This window comes from Camelus ferus, chromosome 13 (genome assembly GCF_009834535.1).
Source record: "Camelus ferus isolate YT-003-E chromosome 13, BCGSAC_Cfer_1.0, whole genome shotgun sequence".
In the NCBI taxonomy this organism is placed as follows: domain Eukaryota; kingdom Metazoa; phylum Chordata; class Mammalia; order Artiodactyla; family Camelidae; genus Camelus; species Camelus ferus.
In genome coordinates this window covers 13,658,360-13,681,102 of record NC_045708.1, presented here as the reverse complement: position 1 = coordinate 13,681,102, position 22,743 = coordinate 13,658,360, and the positions used below count along the sequence as shown (strand labels likewise).

Here is a 22,743-nt window from a genome sequence, read left to right as displayed (position 1 = left end):
CCCTTCTCTTTCCCCGGAAGTTATCCTAGAAAAGCCCCACTGCATCCAGTCACACGTCCCTTCGTGGACGGTGTTGATTGCCACTTGCTTATTCAGTCCTTCGTAGGCACCTGCACGTGTTTTGGCTTGTGGGTCTTGACACCGCACTCAGACCAGGGGTTTCAGAGAACAGAGGGACTACAGTGTCTTCCAAAAAAGCCAGGGGTTCCCAATGGGACAGAGGCTGCATCTGCTCCATCAGACTGGGAGCTCCCTGAGAACGGAGGGTGGTGATATGAGGATAAGGCTGGTCTCTGCCTTCACTTGCCTGCACAAAGCTTGGCTTTGGTTCTAGCTTCGATTTTTGCATACGTCTCTTAATGACATCACTCACTCCAAAGGAGGAAGAACCAAGAAGTAAGGCCCAGTCCAGTCCACATACTGAAGATATAGCCACCAAGATGCAGGTAACCAGGAGCCCCTTAGATCTGTGCTCAGGGGACCTCGGCTGGGGCAGTGGGCCGGCTGTGGGGGGTGGGGGAGGGGAGCGGGGCTCCAAGAGCCTCTGAACAGCCCTGTGCCATTTTCTCGGCACACATTCCTACCGGCTGCGCTGGTTCGGCTGGTGCCTTGAGAGGAGGATGAGTACTTCCTTCCGCCCTCCCACCCCCTACCCACAAGCACAGGGTGCTCAATATCAAAAGTCAGTAATAAACTGGTCGAGCCAGTAATTCCACTTCTGGGACCGTAAACCAAGATGCCAACCTGAGTTGTTCCCACAGACAGATGAAAATGGGTAATGACTGAGGCATTCTTTATGCACACACCCCCGCCAAAATCAGAAGCACCTTAGTCTGGGGAATTAGTTAAGCAAATTATTAACCATCCATCCAAAATTATATTTTCAAACAACTGATGACACAAAAACAAAAACCTTAGATATTAACGGTAATAGCAATTTTGTTAAAGAAAAGAAAAGGAGGAGGTGGTGGTGAGGGATTGGTGTGCACATGTATGAAAATTATCTGGAGGGACATACAGCAAAACATTAGCAATGGTTGTTTTTAGACAGTAGAATAACTCGTGGTTTCATTTTCTTATTTGTAGGGTTTTTGGTATTTTTTTTTTTTTTTGGTATTAAAAATTGAATGTAAGGCAATGCATTCAACAACTAAGATGGAATGGTCAATTTCCTTGAAAGACACAGACTCACTCAACTGGAAATAGCCCCTATATCTATTGAACAAATTGAACACGAACTTTAAAACATTTTCATAAATAAACGCCAGGTTAGATGACTTCAAGGGTGAATGCAGTTGAACACTTAAGGAGTGAACAATACCAGCTGTATCAGGCTGCTAGGGCTGTCATAACCACGTACCACAGACCGCGTAGCTTACATAACAGAAATCCATCTTCTTACGAGGCTAGAAGTCCAAGACGAAAGTGTTGGCAAAGCTGGTTTCCTCCTGAGGCCTCTCTGCTTGGCTTGCAGACGGCTGCCTTCTTGCTGTGTTCTCTTCTGGTCTTTCCTCTGTGCGTGCACATCCCTCCCGTCTCTTTGTGTGTCCAAGTTATATCAGCTTCAACGTATAAAGTTTGCAGGGACACAGTTCAGCTCGTAACACCAATTACACATAAATTCCTCCAGAAGATTTAAGTGGAGGAAATTCTTCCCAAATCAGACTATTAAGCCACTATGATTCTGATACCAAAACCAGCTAAAGACATTACAAGAAAACTACAGACTAATATCCCTCATGAACACAGATATAAAAATCTTTAATAAAATTTTAGCAGACAGAGTCCAACAAGATATAAAAAGGAAAATACCTTGGGATCAAGTGGGGTTTATCCCAGAGATGAAAGTTCGGTTTTACATTAAAAATCAATCATTGTAACACACCGTATAAACAGACTAAAGAAGAAAAGCCATATAGCCATCTTAATAAATGCAAAAAAAAAAAAACCATTTACTTAACAAAATCAGACATCTGTCCCTGATTTTTAAAAAACCAAAAAGCTGTCAGCAAACTGAGATAGAAAGAAACTTGCTCGGCTTGAGAAAGGGCATCTACAAAAACAAACCAACCAACCAACCTCCAGCTAATATCACACTTAGTGGGGAAAGGCTGATTACCTTTCTGCCTAAGATTGGGAACAAGACAACAATATCCACTCTCACCACTTGTACTCAACATTGTAGTGGTGGTTTTAGCCAGTTTAATAAGGCAAGAAAAGAAATAAAAGGCATTCAGTTTGGAAAGAAAGAAGTAAGATTCTATTGACATAAACATGAATCGTCCATGTTAAAAAAAATCCTGTAGAACCTACCAAAAAGCTGCTAGAACTAGTAACTGAGTTTAGCAGCAAGGTCGCAGGATATAAGGTGAAAACACAATAAAACTAATTGTTTTCTATTTACTAGCAGTGAACAACTGGAAAATGAAATTGAAAAAATATGTTTACAAAACGTTTCATATTTCCAAAATATGAAATATTTTGGGATAAATCTGATAAAATATATAGAAGGCTTGTACATTGAAAGCTATAAAACAATGCTCAGATAAATCAAGAAATACTAAGATAAATACAGGGACATACTGCCTATGAGTCAGAAGGCTGAATATTGTTAAGATGTCAATTCTTCCCATTTGCTCCATAGAGCAATGCCCTCTCGATCAAAATCCGAATATACTTTTCTTATTGAAATTGACAAGCTGATCCTAAAATTCATATGGAAACGAAAAAGACCTAGAATATCAAATCAACTTGGAAAAGAAGAACAAAGTTGCAGGATGTACACTCCTTGATTTTAAGGCTTATAAAGTTGCTTTTATCAAGACAGTGTGAGTTGGTATAAAGACAGACAGATAGATCAGTGGAACAGAATAGATGATCCAGAGTTAGAACTATATATCTATGGAAGCTTTATTATTGACAAAGTTCCAAAGGCAAGTCCATGGAGGAAGAATAGATCCTCAACAATGATGCTAGAACAATTGACTATCAGTATGACGAGAGAGACAGAGAGAGAGAGAGAGAGCAAGGAAGGAAAGAAGGAAGGGAGGAAGAAGAAAAGAAGAGATAAAAGAATTTTCATCCACACCTCTCACCATATTCAAAAATTAGTCAGAGTGGATCTTAGTTCAACAAAGGTGCCAAGACAATTAAATAGGGAGAGACGTCTGCAAAAAGTGATACTGAGGCTACTGGGTATCTACATTCAAAAGAATGAAACTGATTCCCTTCCCCACATAATACACAAAAGTTAACTTGAAATGGATGATAAGTTTAACAGTAAGGGTTATAAAACTCTTAGAAGAAAACATAGGAGTAGATCTTTGATCTTGCTTTAAGCAATGGTTTCCTAGATAATACAACAAAAGCACAGATTACCAAAAAAAGATAAATTGAACTTCATCAAAATTAAAAATGTTTGTGCTGCAAGCTATATCACCAAGAAAATTAAAACGCAGTCCACAGAATAGGAGAAAATATGTTCAAATCATATGTCTGCTAAGGGGCTTGTGTCCAGAATGTATAAAGAACTTTTATAAGTTAACAATAAGGATAACACAATTTAAAAATTGGCATATGAACAGACATTTCTCCAAAGAAGATAAACAAATGACCAATAAGCACATAAAATAATGTTCAACATCGCTAGTCATTAAGGAAACACAAATCAAAACCCTAATGAGGTACCACTTCATACCCATTAGAATAGCTATATATTTTTAAAAAAAGGACAAATGATAACAAGGGTTGGTGAGGATGTGGAGAAATCAGAAACCTCATATATTGTTTTTGGGAATGTAAAATGGTGCAGCCACTTTGGAAAACAGTTTGGAAGACAGTTTCTCAAAGTGTTTAACATGGAGTTACCATATAGGACCCAGCAATTCCACTCCTAGGTGTGTACCCAAGAGAAATGCAAACATGCGTCTGTACAAAAATGTGCACACACATGGCCATAACGGCATTATTTATAATAACCAAAAAAGCAGAAAAAAACCCCCAAATGTCCATCAATTGATGAATGAAAGGTGATATATATATATATATATATATATATAATGGAATAATATTCAACAGTTAAAAGGAATAAAATATTGATACAGGCTGGAACATGAATGAACCTCAGTAACACTAGGTGAAAGGAGTCAGTCACAAAGACCACATACCTGATTTCATTTATATGAAATTCCAAAACAGGAGTTGCCTAAGTCAACAGAGACAAAACGTAGATTAGCGGTTGCCCAGGGCCTGGGGGAGGGGGTGGGTGTGCCAGAGGGGAGTAACAGCTAACAGATAGGGTTTCTTTGGGGGATGTTGAAGATGTTCTAAAATCTGATTGTAATGATGGTTGTGTAACTGTGAATATAAAAAAAAAAATCAAATTACACACTTGAAATGAATGAATGGTATGGTATGAAAATTACATTTCAGTAGTTATTTTTTAATAAATCATATTACTCAGCTTTAACAAGGATGGAAATTCCAACACAGGCCATAGGGATGGACCTTGAGGACATTATGGTAAGTAAAATAAGTCAGTTGTCAGAGGATGAATACTGTATGATTCCATTCATATGAGGTGCTTAGAGTAGTCAAATTCATAGAGACCGAATGTAGAACGGTGGTCTCCAGTGAGGGGATGGGGAGACGGGGACTGTTTAGTCGGTACAGAGTTCTAGTTTTGCAAAAGGGAAGGACATCTGTGAATGGATGGGGATGATGGTTGCACAACAGTGTGAATGTACTTAATGCCACTAAATTGTATACACTCAAAAATAGTTTAAGTGTTGGGTTATGTACAATTTTACCCAAATTTTAAAATACGCATATTAAAAAATGGATCATAGACCAAGATGTAAAACTCATGTTTATGAAATTTCTAGAAGAAAACATAGCAGAAAAATATTTGTGACCTTGGATTAGGCAGATTTCTTAGGACAACACCAAAAGCACAATATGTAAGAGGGAAAAACCCATAATAAATTGGACTTCATGAAAATTAAACATCTGCTTTTTTAAAGACTCTGCCAAGATAATAGAAAGACAAATCACAGACCAGAAGAAAATATTTACCAATCACACATCTGAATAAAGGACTTGTATCCAGAATATATAAAGAACTCACAAAACTCAATAATAAGAAAACAAACTACCCAATCTTTTATAAGTGAGCAAAAAATTTGAACAGAATCTTCACTAAAGAAGATATAGATGGACAAATTAGCATATAGAAAAGGTGCTCTGAATTGTTAGTTGTTAGGGAAATGAAAATTAATACCACATGAGATTTTACAAGAATGCCTGAAATAAAAAGGCTGACCATATCAAATTTTGTGTAATTGTACCTCAATAAAGTTGAGTTTAAAAGAAACCAAAAATTCACATTTCTTCTATATAGCACAGGGAACTATATTCAGTATCTTGTAATAACCTTTAATCAAAAAGAATATGAAAAAGAATATGAAAATGAATATATGTATAAATGTGCATGACTAGGACATTATGCTGTACACTAGAAACTGACACATTGTAACTGACTATACTTCAACAAAATAAATAAATAAAAGAAACAAAAAATTAAGAAACACATTATTGCTTCTACATTTATAACAAAAATGTTTTATACATACAAGCGTATATAATGACTATTTGACCAAATAATTCCTAATCATTAAGCAGGGGACTCCAGAGGAGGGGGACGTCCAAGGACATTATTCCCATCTTATGGAGGTGGAAACTGAGGCAGCAAGCTGGGAAGCCAGGTGGCTCAGCCTTGTGAGTCAGTGGTGGCTAGACTACAAGCAGTGACCTGAGGACCAGGCCAGTCCTTCAGACCAGGTCTCTGTGCTGCAGGCAAGGTGTGTGTGGACATTGAGGGGAGGGGAAGGGGACCAAGCAGAAGAAAGAGGACCGTAACTAACGGCTGCTCACCTCCTCCAGGAAGCCTGCCTCTGCATCCATTATTATCACTGGACTCTCTTAACACCTGTATTAATCAAAACACCACAGAGTTGGGGGCTTAAACAACAGAGTTTTATTTTCTCACAGTTCTAGAAGCTGGAAGTCAGAGATCAAGGTGTCAGCAGGGTTGGTTCCTTCTGAAGCCTTTCTCCCTGGCCTGCAGATGGCCGTCTTCTCCCTGTGTCTTCACATGGTCTGTCTCTCTGTCCCTGTCTGTGTTCCAATCTCCTCTTCTTATAACGACACAAGTCATGTTAGATTAGGACCCACCCTCAAGACCTCATTTTAACTCAGTTATCTCTTTAAAGATCCTATCTGCAAATAGTTACTGGGGCCTAGAACTTCAACATACAAATCTGTGGCGGTGGGGCAGACACATTTCAGCCCATAACCCCACCTGTTGCCCACGTTGTCCATATGGCCCATGGCTACGGCCCACTGGAAAAGAATCAGACTTGAGAGTGAGGCGGCTGGGACTGGTCAGTGCTCTGCTTGAGAAGTGACTTCGACCCTTTGGTGCCCCACTAACCCCATCTGCAAATGGGACAAGTAATACCATACAAACTGTGAGATCAGAGCCTTGTGCAAGGCATTGCTGTTCCTTATGGAGTTAATGGGGTACCCCTTGGGGCAAGAGGCTCTGGGCCCCTCTAGCCTCTTGTCTGGCCCACATAAGTCAGCACCTCTGTAAACCCCCCAAAATAAAATCTTGCTGTTATTTTGGGGAGTCTCTGGAGGAGCCTTGGGAGCCCTCGGCTCTGTTCCATTCCCCCCTCCCCACCTCCACAGCTGTTCATGAAGGCCTCAGCACCCAGCGGGGTCTCCCTACCTTCCAGCCTCAGAGCCACACTGAGCACTGCACAGAGGAGAGGGCATGCCCCCAGGCCCATCCCATGCCATGGATTCACCCCTCTGATCCCCATGCGCTACAGAGCCCCACCCACTGACCACGGGCTCTGCCTGGAGCATCTCCAGGTCTCTCTCCACATGACTCAGGCCAAAGCCAGACAAATATCTTGGTGTCCACAGTCATCCCCCCATTCGGACTTTTCAGGCAGATCAACCCATCCCCCCTGCAAATTAACTTGTGCGAATTGGCGTGAAGTCCTCACCCACACCAACTAGACGAGCCACTGGGGGTCTACACAGCCCAGGTTCCAACCAGCTCAAAAGTGTCTGGTCAATCCCGGGACACGGTAAGTTCCTGGCAGGCTGGGGCTTGTCTTACTCCATCCTCTCTGCACCCACGCAGCGTGCTGGGTCTGCCTCGGGGCTAGGGAATAGTGGGTGTTCAGGAAATGCCGGTCGAATGGAATCATTTGCCCGGTGCCTATGGGGTTTCCTAGACATGCGGTCTTTGTCTCTCATAAACTAAACTAACAACAACAACTACCATTACTGAGCACTTCCTGTGTGCAAGCAAAGCACTGTATGTGCCCCATGTCTTGGAATCTTTACAAGAACTCAGATAGCTGGGCATTCTCATTTTTCTTCACCCCACTTAACAGACGAGAAAACAGAGGGGGAGTCACAATCCACATTGTGAATCTGACCCCTAAGCTTTCTTCTGAACATCTAGGCTCCGCTGCTTTCCAGCCTGATGTGGCCTTGAGGAAGGCAGCGGGGGACCGAGCCAAGTCTGAAACCCAGATGAATCTTCAAGCAATGACCATCTTGACGCTTCTGGGTGTGGAGATTTTGAGTTATTTTGAAAGTACACTCTGGGCCCCTTGTCTGAGCTTGGGTCACTCCAAAGGAACTGAGAGGTCAAATTGGAAATCCCCTGCTATGTGAAACCAACTCTTACCATTTAGAAATAAGAGTCTCTAGGCCCAAGGTGTGGAGGGAGGTCAGAACTTCAGATTCCTTTTTCCTGGGAGGAGGAGTCACTAGATGCCATGAGTGACTAACCACCTACTGTGTGCCAATCATTCCACCTGTAGTCATGACAACAAGCAGGGGATGTATGATTGGTCCCATTTTCAGGTGGGAAGCCTGACATTCAGAGAGACGAAGTAATGTAATCAATGTAATGTTAATAAGCTAGAATTCGAAGCCAGATTTGTCTGACATCAAAGTAGAAATTTCTTTCTAGTACACAACCTCAGATGTTCATAATCTAGAAGGATATCTTATCATCTAGAAAGACACTGGATCATCTAGAAGGATAGTGGATCGCCTAGAAGGATAGTGGATCGCCTAGAAGGACATCTGATCATCTAGAAGGCTATCTGAAATACTTCAGAAATTACTGAAGTTTGAGTCCATTTGTTTTTCTCATCATCATCCTCATTATCATTTGTTATTATTTAAATTTATGGATGCATGATGTATATAGAGAGGAAAACACAAATCAAAAGTGAACTGCTGGATGAATTTGCACAATGTGAACAGACCAATGTAACCAATATCCAAAGACAGAACATCATTAGCACCCCCAACACCCGCCTAGTAACCCCTCCAGTCACCACGCCCTTCAATGGGTAGCCGCTGTCCTGACTTGTAAAAGCACAAATCAGCTTGACTGTTTGGGAGGTCATATAAATCTCTCTTACAACCTGTACGCTTTTGTATCCAGCTTTTTTCATTCTGCATTATGTTTGTGAGACTTTTCCATGTTGTTGTGTGTAGCTGTGGTTCGTTGGTGTGGTGTTACTGAAACAGAGCAGGACCCTAGGGGGCTTTATCCCAGGACAGACCCCCCACTGCCCGCCATGTCCTCCATCTGCCTCTTGTCTGTAGAAAAAACTGTAGTCAAAGAGTAAGTTTAATCAGAGAAATAAGAAAATACAGAAACAAATGGAAACAGTCAAGCAAAATAAAATAATAATAATAATAATTAAGCAAAGCCATGATTCCTCCTCAAAGGCTGTAGATAGTATTCTGAGCCATATCCTTGGAGCTGCTTTGTAGATACTGAAACCCCCACCAGGTGGAAGAAGTTAATTCCACGATGACCAGACTGTAGCCATGACATAAGCTGCCACAATTCTGAGCACTGGCCTCAAAGAAATGGGAACAGACTGATCCTGGAGTTGAAAGTTAACTGTACTTCAAACAGTCACGATGATGCTGACCAGACCACCACATGACCAAGTTCAGGATGACTGTCAGAGCTGACTGTGCTGTTCTGCATGCAGCCCCCTCCCTCTGCCTGTACATCCCTGAAACTCCCTTTGAAAGCTCTTGCCCACTGATTGTCAGTGGCAGGGATGGGGGGAGGCAGGCAGAGAGTTGGCTTTTGGTTAGGAGTCCGCCCAAATCCCACCCCTCCCCCTCCCCCATCCCATCGGAAGATGCCAGCCTCCGGAATAAAGTGAACTTTCCTTTCTAACAACATGTGCCTCTTTTTGTACTGGCTTTCAAGTGGCGAGCAGCTGGACCTGCATTTTGGTAACATTATCCCAGAGTAGCTTCACCACCATTTACATTCTCAGTAGACAGACATTGGGTGTTTTCCAGTTGTTTAATCCATCTGCTTTAGTTCTGCCTTGGTGCAGCTGGAGAAAAGTGGGTCACTCTCCCACAAAGGTATCTCAAATCTCTCCCTCCCACTTCTCCCTCTGCCAGAGTGGACCAGAGATGCAGCTCAGAAGACCCAGAGGAAACCTAGCTTATTTAAATTTCCTCTTATCCTGCAAACCTTCAGTCATTCTGAGCTGTGTCGCTAATCCCCTCTGGTAGGTTTCATCATGGATGGAATCCAGGCAATGGGACCACTTGGTACATGGGGCTTTACAGGGAGGGATGTGTTGAGGGGAGGACTCTGGCCACTGGCTGAGAAGACTGCTCTCACCCCATGGGGGTGTCTCCTGGGAGGTGAGGGTCCACTTCTTCTCGGCAGTGAGGCTTGGGGTGGCAGGCTCCAAGCTCTGCCAGCTCTTCTCATTTCCACCTCCATCTATACTGGGAAGGCAAGAAAGTACCGCAGAGCCCCTGGGTAGCAATGACTCATCTGTAAAATGGGGATTAGGGCAGTACCTACTCACATTTACTATTTGTGAACCACTTAGTACAGTGCCCAGAACATAGTAAGGGCAGATCTGGCAGACCTATATACTAACCCACATTCTGACATATGTCTGCTGTGTGACCTTGGGCAAGTTTCTAACCTCTCTGAGCCCCAGTAGATGGTAACTATTCTTCATAGAACTTGCACTCCAGCATCTAAGCCCTTTCCTGCTCCTTTGTGTCCACATCTGGAGATCTTGATGGAATGCGGCCTAACAGTGTCACCAAGTGTTTTTCCCATTGTTTCAAGGGACATGAAAACACAGACTTGCTGACAAATCTCAAGAATTGATGAGGCCCAACTATTATACGTTGTTGATGGAACCAGAAGCAAGGGGGTTTCTAAATTCCTACTAACTTTAGAAAAAGGAAGTCTCCTAAGAATTCTTCTATCTTCTGATTCAGCAATTTCACTTCTGGAAATCTACTCTAAAGAAATCCTCCTTTTAAAAATAGACAAAGATTTATCATCATCGTGCTATCAACAACAATGAACAGTGGTGACCTAAAATTCATAATTAGAAAAAAATCAATCAGTAGAAACAGATCTAGAAATGACCTGAATGATAGAAATAGTAAAGATACCAAAACAGTCATTATGACTATATTCTATATGTTTAAGAAGATAGAGGAAAGTTGAATGTGTTAATTAGAAAAATAGGCATTAAAAAAAAAAGTCAAATTTCTAGAGAGAAAAAAATACATGAAGATGATAGAGTAGATAGGATTGATACAGGAAAAAAATGTGGGGCGAGAGGATGGCTGTGCCCCAGGTCTCAGTTGAGTCCCTGGGATGCGCCCCACCAAGTGTGGGTCCTTGGCTTCGCACAGGAAAGAATTCAAGAGTGAGCCACAGCTGAGTAAAGGTAGATTTATTTAGAGAGATGCACATTGTCATAGACAGAGTGCAGGCCTTCTCTCAGAAGGCAAGAGAAAGGCCACAATGTGTGAGGGTTGGTGCTCAGTTTAAAGTAAAATTAGATACATAGTCCATAGACAGAGTGTGGTCTGTCTTACTCTGAAGGGAGAGTGGCCATGAGATGTGGGGGTTGTTAGTTTTTATGGGCTCGGTTATTTCATACGCTACCAAATGGGAGGATTATTCCAACTACTTTGGGGAAGGGGCTGAGATTCCCAGGAATTGGGCACCGCCCACTTTTTGACCTTTTATGGTTAGCGTCGGAACTGTCATGGTGCCTGTGGGTGTGTTATTTACTGTGTTAATATATTACAATGAGCGTATAATGAAGCTCAAGGTCTACTGGAAGTCAAATCTCCTGCCATCTTGGGCCTCAAGGTCTGTTGGGAGTTGAATCTCCCGCCATCTTGGTGTTAATTGCTGTGTCATTCTTTGGAATGGCCATGCCCTGCCCCCTTCCTTCCTGTCTCAGGATGAACAACAGCTTTGACAATGCAAAAGAAGAGATTAGTTATTTGTTCTGTTTATTATAAGCTGTGATGATACAGATGAAATGATGATGGTGATGGGAGGAACCATAGATAACATTTATTGATCTCTAACTACAGACTAAGCTCTATTCACATATCATCTCATTATTAATCCTCACAACAAGTCTATGAAGTAGGTGCTATTGTAACTGAGCAGGACCCTATGGGGCTTTCCTGGGACAGATCCCCTAATGACCTCTGCCTGCCTCTTGTTTGTAGAAAAACTGTAACTTCCTTGGCCTTTCCTGAATTCCAAAGAATACACTGAATCAGAGAAGTGAGAAAAGGCAAAAATAAAGGCAAACAGCCAAGCAAGACAAAATAATCACGGTTTAACCATGAAACAAAGTCAAGGACCTTTAGTTCCTCCTCAAGGGCTATAGATAATAGTCCGAGCCAAATCCTTTAAGCTGTTTTGCAGATATCGAAATCACCAGGTGGAAGAAGTTAATTGTAAGCTGCCCACAAGCATGTAGACACCAGGCAAATTGGAACCAGAAGGTTGGTGATGTTGACTCCTGATGACCTCACCACCAACCAGTCAGAAGAATGCCCATGAGCTGATCACACACCATGCAACCCCCTCTCCCACACCTTGTCTTTCAAAACCTTTCCCTGAAAGCCATGGGGGAATTCAGGCCTTTTGAGTACTAGCTGCCTGGACTCCTTGCTTGGTGCCCTGAAATAAATGCTGCACTTTCCTTCACCACAACCCGGTGTCAGTAGATTGGCTTTACTGCAAGCGGGCCAGCGGACCCCAGGTTGGTTCGGTAACACTATTGTCACCTCATTTCACACAGGAGGGAGCAGAGGGCATGGAGCTGAGCAGCTTTTTCCTGGTGAAGCTACTGGAACACCAGGGTGGCACACTGGGTTTGAGTTCCTCCTCCTGGCCTCTCCATCTCCACGTGATGCTATATAACTCTATTGCAGTCACCATGATGGCATTGTCTCCATAGGTGACACTTGGTGTGGTGTGCTGTGTGCACGTGGCCTCTAAACTCCACTATAATCAGAGGAGGGAGGTACTGTTGCCCCCTCAATGTCCCTGTTCTGCAAATGAGGAAACCAAGGCTCATGGAGCGGAAGTGATTTGCCCAGGGTCCCATAGCTGGTAAGGGAAGGAGCGAGGGTTTGAACGAGGTCCCTTCCATCTCAAACTCAGCCCTTCAGCTGCACCACAGGGCCTGTGCAGGTGTCCAGGACAGCTGTTTCTGAAGCACCTTCGCAGCACTGATATCATGTCTTCTTTCCTGTTAGGGAAAAGCCTTCTGGAATCAACAGAGGTCCTGGCTACTTTTGCGCCTGCCCAAATGATGCCAGCTTGGGGGAAGCTGGGGCTCTGGAAGGTAGCCAAACACCCCACCAAGAGCCCAGATCTAGAAGACTGTACATGAAGATCCCACATTGGTAAGAGCAGAAGGGAATGACTATTGAGCACACATGGGAGGCATGTCAAAGAATATGCCAGAGACATTTTGTTTGCCCGCTGCTTAACTATTTTGCATGCGAATTCTTTTCTCATGTATGAGGTGTCAGTTGGTGACTGAGTCAAGGAACAAAGGAAAACTCTACTGAAAAGAGAGAGGGAAGGGAACCCTTCTACACTGTTGGTGAGAATGTAATTTCGTGCAGCTATTATGGAAAACACTACAGAGCTACCTTAAAGAACTAAAAATAGACTTAGCCTAGGGTCCAGCAATCCCCCTCTTGGGCATATATCCGGAGAAAATTCTAATTTGAAAAGATACATGTACCCCAGTGTTCATAGCAGCACTATTTACAACAGCCAAGACATGGAAGCAACCTAAATGTTCATCGACAGATGACTGGATAGATTGTGGTGTACATATATATATAATGGAATAATACTCAGTCATAAAAAGAATGAAATAATGTCATTTACATCAACATGGATGGACTTAGAGATTGTCATACTAAGTGAGGTAAGCCAGAAAGAGAAAGAAAAGTACCATATGATATCACTTATATGTGGAATCTTAAAAAAAAAAGGTCACAAGTGACCTTATTTACAAAACAGAGACAGACTCACAGACATAGGAAAAAGACTTGTGGTTATCAGGGGGTAAACGGGGTGAGGAGGGATACATTGGGAGTTTGTGATTTGCAGATACTAACTACTATATATAAAATAGATAAACAGCAAGGTCCTACTACATAGCACAGGGAAATATATTCAATACCTTGTAATAGTCTATAAGGATAAAGAATATGAAAAGGAACATGTATACGTATGTATATAACTGAATCACTATCCTGTACACCAGAAATTAACACTATATTGTAAATCGACTACACTTCAGTAAAAAAGCAAAACAAAACAAAAAAGAGAAAGAAAAGAGAGTGGGAAGAGGGCTGGGGAGGGGGAGCAATCCCCAGCAGTGACACACTTTTTGGGGTGAACTGATTAGATGGCAGTAAAGAGCTCTGTCTGTGCACAATGTCCTTGAATAGCCATCTAACAGGCGTGGAAGAAATCCAGTTTCTGCTCTCATGGATTCTCCGTTACACCTTGGAGATTTACCAGTGGAGCTCCTGTGACACAGACCGTCCCTTTGTAATGCCATGTGTGTCCTGCCATCAGCACCTCCACCCTAGTCAGGCTGAGTCCACACCATTTGCCTCATTACGACCTGTAAACCAGGTCAGAACTTTTGCAGGGTAAGTTGCCAACACACGTCACTTGTCTTCAAATTGTGTGTGTGCTTTGACTCAGCAAGTCCACTTAAGCAGTAAATCCTATAGAAACAGTTCTGGACAGGAACTGAGATTGAACCTCAAGGATTTCTTTCACTGAACCACTGTACAATCTAGAATAGTACAAAATTGGAAATAACTGATATGCCCAGCAACAGGGGATTCAGTAAATGAATAGCATAGTCGTGTAATGGAATACAAGGCTGCCTTTCAAAATGTTTCTGCAGAAGAATATTTAACATAGAAATATGTTCAAGTTATATTAGTAAGTCAACAGACAGTGTGCTTACCTTCAAAGTACTACCTGTAACATTTTCCTAATTTGGTCAGGGAAAAGTGTGGAAAGAGATATATAGCAATAGAACCAGAAGAACATACACCAAAATGTTAACGGTGGAAACAGCGTGAGTGCCCAGCAACGGATGAATGGATAAAGAAGACATCACATGTGTGTATATATATATGTGTGTGTGTGTATGTGTGTGTGTGTATATATATATGTATGTATGTGTATATGTGTGTATATATATATATAAAATCACAAAGGAACATTATGCAGCCATGAGAAGGACATTCTGCCATTTGTGACAACATGGATGGGCCTTGAGGGCATTATGCTAAGTGAGACGTCAGATAAAGACAAATACCATATGATACCACTCATATGTGGAATTTAAAACTGCCAAACATATAAAAATAGAGTAAAATGGTGGTTACCAGGAAATGGGAGGTGGGGAGGGACAGGACAAATGTTCTTTAATGGTACCAACTTGCAACAAGCAGTAAATAAGTCCCAGAGACTTATTTCATAGTGCAGTGAACACAGGCAACCACACTCTATTACAATCACCAAACCTGCTAAGAGACAAGAGCTTAATTATTCCAACCACTAAAAAGAAATTGTAATTATGTGACGTGATAGAGGTGCTAACTATTGCTGCAATGGCGCTCGGATTATATGTAAATTATCAAATTAATATGCTGTGCACCTTAAATTTCCACAATGTTACACGTCAATTAGATTTCAAATTTTAAAAAGTTAATGGTGCTTAATGGAGTCACAAGTAATTTTAGATTTCTTCTTCTTGTTTATGTTTTCTAAATCTTCCATGCTGAACATTTTGTTTTGCAATCGCAACGTTTAAAAAAAAAAGATATTAAAAACAAAAATAGTAAAATTCCCCATTGCCAGAAAGAGGAAACAGAAAGAACATGGGTGAGCTTTACCGGAGCTGGAGCTCAGAGGGCTGCGTCTAATAAAAGGGGCTGCCAGCAGGGAGGGGGACTTCCAGCTGCTGCTTCCACTGCTCTGTTGGGATCATGGAAATTCCCCTGCTGTGTATGCTGGCGGTGTTTGCTGGTAAGTGGGGACAGGACCCGCAGCTGGGAAGGGAGGGAGGGAAGTAGATATGCCCTATATCTCTTTCCTATTCTGAGCTGCTGCTCTGGTCCCCACTGGCCTGGCTTCCCAGTCCCCAACTCTTTGGCCCCCTTGCAAAGAGTCATCAGCAGCTGTCAGTCCCCTGGAAAAGTGGCTTTGGCCAGAGAGCTCTAGGTGGCCAAGCTGTGTGACATGCCTCTGGACTGATGGGAAGGCATGAAACTGGAAGTTCAGAAACTGGGGTCCTGCTGAGCGGATGCCTTTGGTACTTCGAATGCAAATTACAGAAATGGATCTGCATCTCTCTGTCCCTTTGACCAGACAATCTATTGCATATGCTATGTTTTTAGAATCCTTTTGTGTTTATTATCTTCCTTGAACCTGGGAAGAGGGTTCTGTTGATTGTTGGGCAGTTTCCATCTGAATGGAAACTTTTTACAGTTTTACAAATGTAAAAATGTGTCCCCTACAAACTGGTGGTTTTGTTTCTTGATCCATCATCTCCAAATATGTGATTTTAGAAAGGATTTTCATTTTTAAATGTGGTTTTATGTTATTTGGAGACTCCCAAATTCTTGAGAGGAACACATCTCCAGGGTTACAGTGAAAACAATTAGGAAAGTTACACTCAAGCTACAGAAATTCATCTCTCAGACCCTAAGAGACAATACAGTGTGGAGATTAAATACACAGATGTACCTGCCTTCAGACATTGACCTAACCCATCATCTCCTGGCAGTATGACCTTGGCCAAGTCACCCTACCTCTCTGTGTTTGCTTCTGTAAAGTGGGCCTGATAGCACCTTCTTCACTGGATTGTTAGAAGGACTTCAATGAGAAAACGTATACAAAGTGTTTAGCAAGCACAGGTAAGAGTAAGCGAGTGATAGCTTAGCGCAGAGCACGTGCACGAGGCGGTAGTGGTGTTGCTCCTGCCCCTGTGGCTAATCCTTGGGAGAGCATTCCCCTCAACATCCCCCTCAGTGGCAGCCGAGGATGGAAAAAGCTACCAGGGAAGGAATTGCTGTCAAGCCAAACCAGTGCACCAAAGCCCTCCTGACCACAGGATGATTTCCTTAATTTCTCAGGGCTGGGTTGACCTAACTGTAAAATTTTAAGAAGTCAGACTACCCCAAAGCACTCTGAATTAAGGCTGAATTTGTTTGCCTGGCAAGGGAAAGCTGCATGATTCAGCTGTAAGTTTACTTGGGTAGATGTTTCTAAGCTGAAATAGAAAGGACTAGATTTAGGGCAGAAGAGGGGATGGAGGTACATCCAAGAGGTGAGATTCTCAGTTCAGGTCCCTGGTTGGTCCGCGTAACTGTCTTGGCAGTGGACTGCTTTCAGGTGCTTCTCGCCGAATCCCAGATTCCAGAGGGCCTGGGATCATTCCTCAGCGTGGTCAAAGCTTAGAAAGATTTCTCTTTAACACCCGCACAGCTAGAGCCACCGTGTCAAACAGGAGTGGTAACAAGGATCCCCACACACTGGGGACACGACCTGCCTGCAAGTCCCAGACACCACCAGTCACTTTTAGCTGCAGCCCAAGACAAACAACCTGCCTGTGATCTCACCCTTGGTCCACTGCTCGAGTTCATCCCACCCTCCCCTTCCCACCCCACCGTCCCCCAAATTTGGGGCTCACCTCTGGTTTATTACTTACTTCATTTGCAAATGGAGCTTTCATTATAACATCATTTACTTGAGATGGGGGGGCAGGGCTCCAAAACTAGGGTCACCCGAAGGGGCCTTCCCAGCCCAGTCTCCCCGGGACCCTGGGGTCCATCTGTGCTCTTGGATCGTCACCCGATGTTGCATGCGAGGACATTCCAGTCCTCTTCTTATCTTGTCTGTTTCTCCCAAACTCTCCCCTGAAATCATTGACTTAATATATTTTATTTCTCCTAACTCAACATAATACATTCCTCTCCCCCCATAAAATAAATTCCCTTTATGATCAATTCTAATCAACAGATATTATGACTAAAATGAAAAACATCCATAAAAATCATTTCCAAATTACACTGCTTCCCAGGGAGCCATGCATGCTTTTTAATGTGTGGATTTCTCTGCAGTGGGGGAAATGTAAGAGGAAAAATGAGCCTTCCTATTACGGAATGTGAACTCAATGCCCAGAGACAGAGAACAGAACCAGACTGCCTTGGGTTTCCATCCTGGCTCCTCAATTTACCAACCACTAAGACCTGGAGCAAGTTTCTTAGCCTCAGTCTGTTCATCTCTAAAATGGGGATTAGCAGATACAAACTATATTATATATAAAATAGATTAACAACAAGTTTCTCTGTATAGCACAGGGAACTACATTCAATATGTTGTAATAACCTATAATGTATCACTATGCTGTACACCAAAAACTAACCCATCACTGTAAATCAACAGGTCACTGCATGACAAGATGCGTCATAAGCATTCACCAAATACTGTATATTTTTAATAGCCATAGTGTTTGTTATCCAAGGTCATTGGTTTGGTCCAGGCAGGGCAGAGGTGCCAGGCTTGCGGCCCTCCGAGATTCATACCCTCTCCTTGTGGCCGGGCTCCTTGGCAGGTGTGATTCCAGCCCAGAGCAGCATCCTGAACCTGAACAAGATGGTCAAACAAGTGACCGGGAAGATAGCCGTCTTCTCCTACTGGCCTTACGGCTGTCACTGCGGACTTGGTGGCAGAGGCCAGCCCAAAGATGCCACAGACTGGTAACCCCTTCCTGGGCAGGCCCCTGGTGGGCAGTCCTGCCCTGCCCCCGCCCGAGGACACGCCCCTGTCCTCTCCACCCATGTATTCATTTTGCACTATGTGCTAGGAACTCAGGTGAGCTCCAACACAGTCCCAGCCCTTCTGGAAGGTTCTCCAGGGTCTCTGAAGGCCCCCCTTGTCCTCCCCACCCCTAACCTTTGTGCATTGTTTTTAAAAAGTCTCACCTCTTTTTACCATGGTCTTATTTTCACAACAACCCTAGGGATCAGCCAGAGAAGGGATGAGAGCCGGCCAGGCCCAGGGAGAGCCCCTCATCCACCACTTACAGGCTGTGTGATCTTGGGCCAGTGGCTTGACCTCCCAGTCTCAGTTTCCTCATCTGTGAAACGGGGATAATACTTGTACCTCCATCACAGCAGGGTAGAGAGGACTCAGAGAGAATTCATAGATAGGGCAGGTACCTGGTTCACAGGAAGCACTCAATAGTTGTTAGCTAGAAAAAAGACTAGATCCCTGCGGGCCTTGACTCTTCCAAGGTGGGCACGGGGTTTCTGCTCTGGGGCAGGGACAGCCAGAGAGACCCAAGTCAGCCAACCTCCTGTCTTCTCCTTCCAGGTGCTGCCATGCCCATGACTGCTGCTACCATCACCTGAAGTACCACAAATGCCATACCCACTGGGACCACTACAGCTACACCTTTTCCCAGGGGAACGTCCAGTGCTGTGAGTGTCCTAGCCTTGGGGTTGGAGTTGGAGGCCAAGGAAGAGAGTTCTAGCACACATTGCCTTCCTATGCTGTGTGACAATGCACAAGATACTCGACCTCTCTGTTTCTCTCATGTGTCTGAGGGCAGCAGCTGGGCACTGGAGGAGGGGCAGGAATGGGGCTGGGGGTATGGAGAGGTCCAATGGAGAGTTTGACCCCTTCAGGATCTGGAAGGCTGGCTGATCTCAGCTTGGATCCCAGACCCACCACTGACTGCCCAGCTGTGTGACCTTGAACACATTGCTTGACTTCTCTGAACCTCAGTCTCTTCATCTGGAGACTCAGGCTGATAACAGTACTCCACCCGCTAAAGTTAATTCAAGGTCTATAATGAGAGCAGACAGAATGAGCCTCAGAGACGCCCGCTGCTGATGCACACTCGATAAGTTACCCGGGGTTACTGCAACTATTTTCATCATCATGGGTCCTCATAGCAGCCCTGCCAGGAGGCAGCACTGCTCCGATGGTCTCCATTTTACAGACAAGGTAACTGAGACTAGAATGAAGTGTTTGCTCAGGGTCACAGAGCTGCAAATGATGAAGCTCGGGCGGTCACCCAGGTCACCCGACACCCGGGTCCATGCATGGAGAAAGGCACCAGGTCCCAGGGCTGGGAATTGAATGGGCTCATCACAGCTGCCACTGTTAATGATAATAATAACAGTAACAGCCAACATTTATCGAGCACCTACTATGTGCTGGAAGCTCTGCCTTCTTACCTGAATCCTCACAACAGCCCCTAAGGCAGCATGTCTTATCCCCATTTTACAGCACCGGGGTCCCTCTTTCCTCAGAGTCTTGGCACATGCTGTTCCATCTACCTGGAACAGTCCCCTCCTTCACCCTGGCTTTCCGTAGTGGGAGCAGACCCTTCCCATCTCAGCTCAGATGGCTCTTGGCACTTGGCATCTCGTAGCCCCTGCGCTGTTCCTTACCTCCTCGCGGCACAGTTGGCAACACTCATTTCTGTGGTTCTCAAATATCTGCCGCCCTAATGGGAGCGTGACCCTCGCATGTCCATTTTATTCAGTCCTCTCCCTCCAGTGCCTGCCACCAGAGAGGTGCTCAACTGTTTTTTAAATGGATAAAAAAATAAACAAAGGAGCAATGGCCCATGGGGACACATCGTGGCACGTGCCCAAGGTCACGCAGCTCACGTCAAAGAAGCTGGGAAGGGTGCGCGACAGCTGAGCAAGGGCCAGGCTGCCTTCAGAGGCTCCCTCCCAGGACCCTGACCCACCCCTGCTCTGTCCCGGGGAGGGACGGTCGGTCGCTGAGCCCTCCTCTTCTATCCCGCAGCTGACAAGGGGGGCTGGTGTGAGCAGCAGCTGTGCGCCTGTGACAAGGAGGTGGCCTCCTGCCTGCGGCGGAACCTGGACACCTATAAGAAGCACCTGCGTTACTACTGGCGGCCCCGCTGCAAGGGCCAGACCCCCAAGTGCTAGCAAAGCCCAGTCTGCGGTGCCGCGCCCCCTGCCCTGTTCCTCCTCGGCATCTTTAGTTCTGTAAGTCCAGCAAGGTTGCTAGCACCCCTACCCTCGGATCTAACCCCTGAACCAGCCTGGATCCTTTAAAACACTCCCAGGAAGAAGGACGGTCTTGGCTCCCCCCCTCCCCCCCACCCCTCAACTTGCCTCTTGGACCTTCTAAATCTTCCCAGTCAAGGCAGCAGCTGTCTCCTCTGAGGGTGGATGGGGATCTTAGGAAAGGCCAAGTCCAGGAGCCCCCAGGGATGGTGCCAAAGCAGCAGGTGCTGGGGAGGGTGGGGTCTGGGGGCCAATGTGTCACAGGCTGTCTCTCCACTGCTACTCACCAGGACCCCCTACCCAGGGTCCCATCCCTCCAATACACTATCCTAGCTGCAGCCCACCTGGCCTCTCTGAAGGGTGATATTGATCTTTCTGCCCACATGATCCTACTTCTTAAAACCCCAAGGCCCTGCACGGCCCAGGATGGGGCTTCTCGCAGGAGTCTGGTGCCTTCACTGGCTGGCGCTGAGTCCCTCTCCCGCAACTGGGCTTGAAGGTCCTTGTGGGTGGGGCCCATGTCTGTCTTGGACTCATTTGCATCTCTGGTGCCCAAAACAGTGCCTGGAACTCAGAAGGGGCTTGGCAAATACATCTCGAGGGAAGGGCTGAAGGAAGACGCTCACTTCCATTGCTTCGGTCACCAGGTCCCCAGGCACAGACTACATGTTCTCCAATCACTCTTTCCTCTCCTGCTGCCTGGCATTTGCTGGCTGGACTTCTGCAGAATGTTCCACTGGCCTGCTGTCTCTAGGTGGCTAAGCCTGTGGCTAAGCCCGCCCCAGGCCCCTCAGGTCCAAGGGCTCCCCCAGTCCTTTATGGGTCTGTGATTGCCAAGCTCTAGCTTGAGTGGCGTGCAATTGCCTGGACTTCTCTGACCTTCTGCAACTAGGCTGGAGCTCCTGGAGGAAGGATGGAGGCCGGGTCAGTCTCATCTTTGCTTCCTCTGTTCCCCCACAGAATAGGTGCTCAGTCAAAGCTTTTGGGTCCAAGGATCCCATAATGGAGAGATGGAGGTGGTGGCAGGTGATGTTGGTGTCCCACCCAGACCCCTCCTGGCCCAGTCTTTCAACCCCCAGCTAAGCCAGGTGCTGGCTGCCAAGTGCTCACATCTGCATCTTCTCTTGAGGGTTGCCCTTGACTTCGGGGAGCTCCTGTGCCCATCGCCCACCCCACCCCACTCTGCACATCTCTAACCGATGAATAGGAAGAACAACACCACGGAGGGCATAACTGCCTCCCCCGCCCATCCCATGCAGGACCATTTGGTGGTACACTTCGTGCCCCAGAGCTCCTCGAGGGATCAGGTAGTTGTCTGGAACCACCTCTCTGCTTGCTTTGTCCCCTGGCCTGGCCTGTTCTCCTTGTTCCTGTACAGGTTTCTCCCAAGAGCACTCCCTCCATCAATCATTCCCTTGCCCAAGAATCCCCACCTCAGGCTTGGCTTCTAGGGAAACTGCCTTTAGATGGATGGATGGATGGGTAACAATTTCATATAAGGAGCCCCAATCTGTCATTCATCTGTGATTAGCCATGTTTCCAGCTACAGGGCTGGGGCACCGGGAGCCACCCTCACCCTCCAGCCCATGACACGCATATGTGAAACAGCCAGCTGAGTGGTTTTCCTTCCTTGTGAAGTTCAGTGGCTCATGCCAGGCAATGTAATAGGAATTAAGAACTATGGGCATTGGGTTCAAATTCCAGTTATGCCACTGACCAGCCATGTGACCTTATATGAGAAATCTGTTTTCTCTTGTGTGATGTTTAGATGGAAATAAGAAGAACATATGTATTAAGAACTTCATGTATTAAGATTAATGAGTATTATGCTCCTAACACAGTGCCTGGCACATGGTACTCCCTCTTTAAACGTTCATATATTACTATTATTGTTGTTGTTGTTGTCATTATGCAGTGACCAAATCTGGAGTCCCCCCACGATGCAACAGGATGAGAAAATAGGTCATCAGTGTTCCCCCTCTTTCCACCTAGTTCCCACACGACCAGCCAAGCTGTGTATGTTAGATCCTGATGCACGATGTCCATTTATTCAAGACACACGGGCAAGAGCTGGCGACCCGCCTTGCCCATCAGAGCTCCTGTGCTCCAGGCTCTGTGACTTTGTGACGATGTTAGCATTGGCAGGTATAGACATTATTTTTCCCATTTTACAATTGAGCTGCCTGAGGCTCAGAATAGGGACAGGAATTCCACAGT

General features: G+C 45.0%; 1 protein-coding gene across 2 annotated transcripts; it reads left to right on the top strand.

Moving 5' to 3' along the window:
* The first annotated feature begins 15,359 nt into the window (after positions 1-15,359).
* Positions 15,360-22,395, top strand: PLA2G2D (phospholipase A2 group IID). 2 transcript variants are annotated; one of them, XR_004325380.1, is made up of 4 exons: positions 15,360-15,499; positions 18,090-18,349; positions 18,851-18,957; positions 20,300-20,330. XR_004325380.1 is itself a non-coding variant. In XM_006188329.3 (4 exons), the coding sequence occupies exons 1-4, from the start codon at positions 15,460-15,462 to the stop codon at positions 20,443-20,445; spliced, it is 438 nt and encodes a 145-aa protein (XP_006188391.1). In that variant the 5' UTR covers positions 15,360-15,459; the 3' UTR covers positions 20,446-22,395. The 2 variants fall into 2 exon arrangements, 1 of the variants encoding a protein (XP_006188391.1); XM_006188329.3 differs by having other exon boundaries at positions 18,090-18,234; positions 20,300-22,395.
* Positions 22,396-22,743: the final 348 nt, after the last annotated feature.

Bases quoted from the DNA above. Each gene is read 5' to 3' on its own strand.
- PLA2G2D (XM_006188329.3), top strand. From the start codon at position 15,460: ATGGAAATTCCCCTGCTGTGTATGCTGGCGGTGTTTGCTG. The intron at 15,500-18,089 runs GTAAGTGGGGAC...GCTCCTTGGCAG, and splicing joins TATGCTGGCGGTGTTTGCTG to GTGTGATTCCAGCCCAGAGC. The intron at 18,958-20,299 runs GTGAGTGTCCTA...TCTATCCCGCAG, and splicing joins CCAGGGGAACGTCCAGTGCT to CTGACAAGGGGGGCTGGTGT.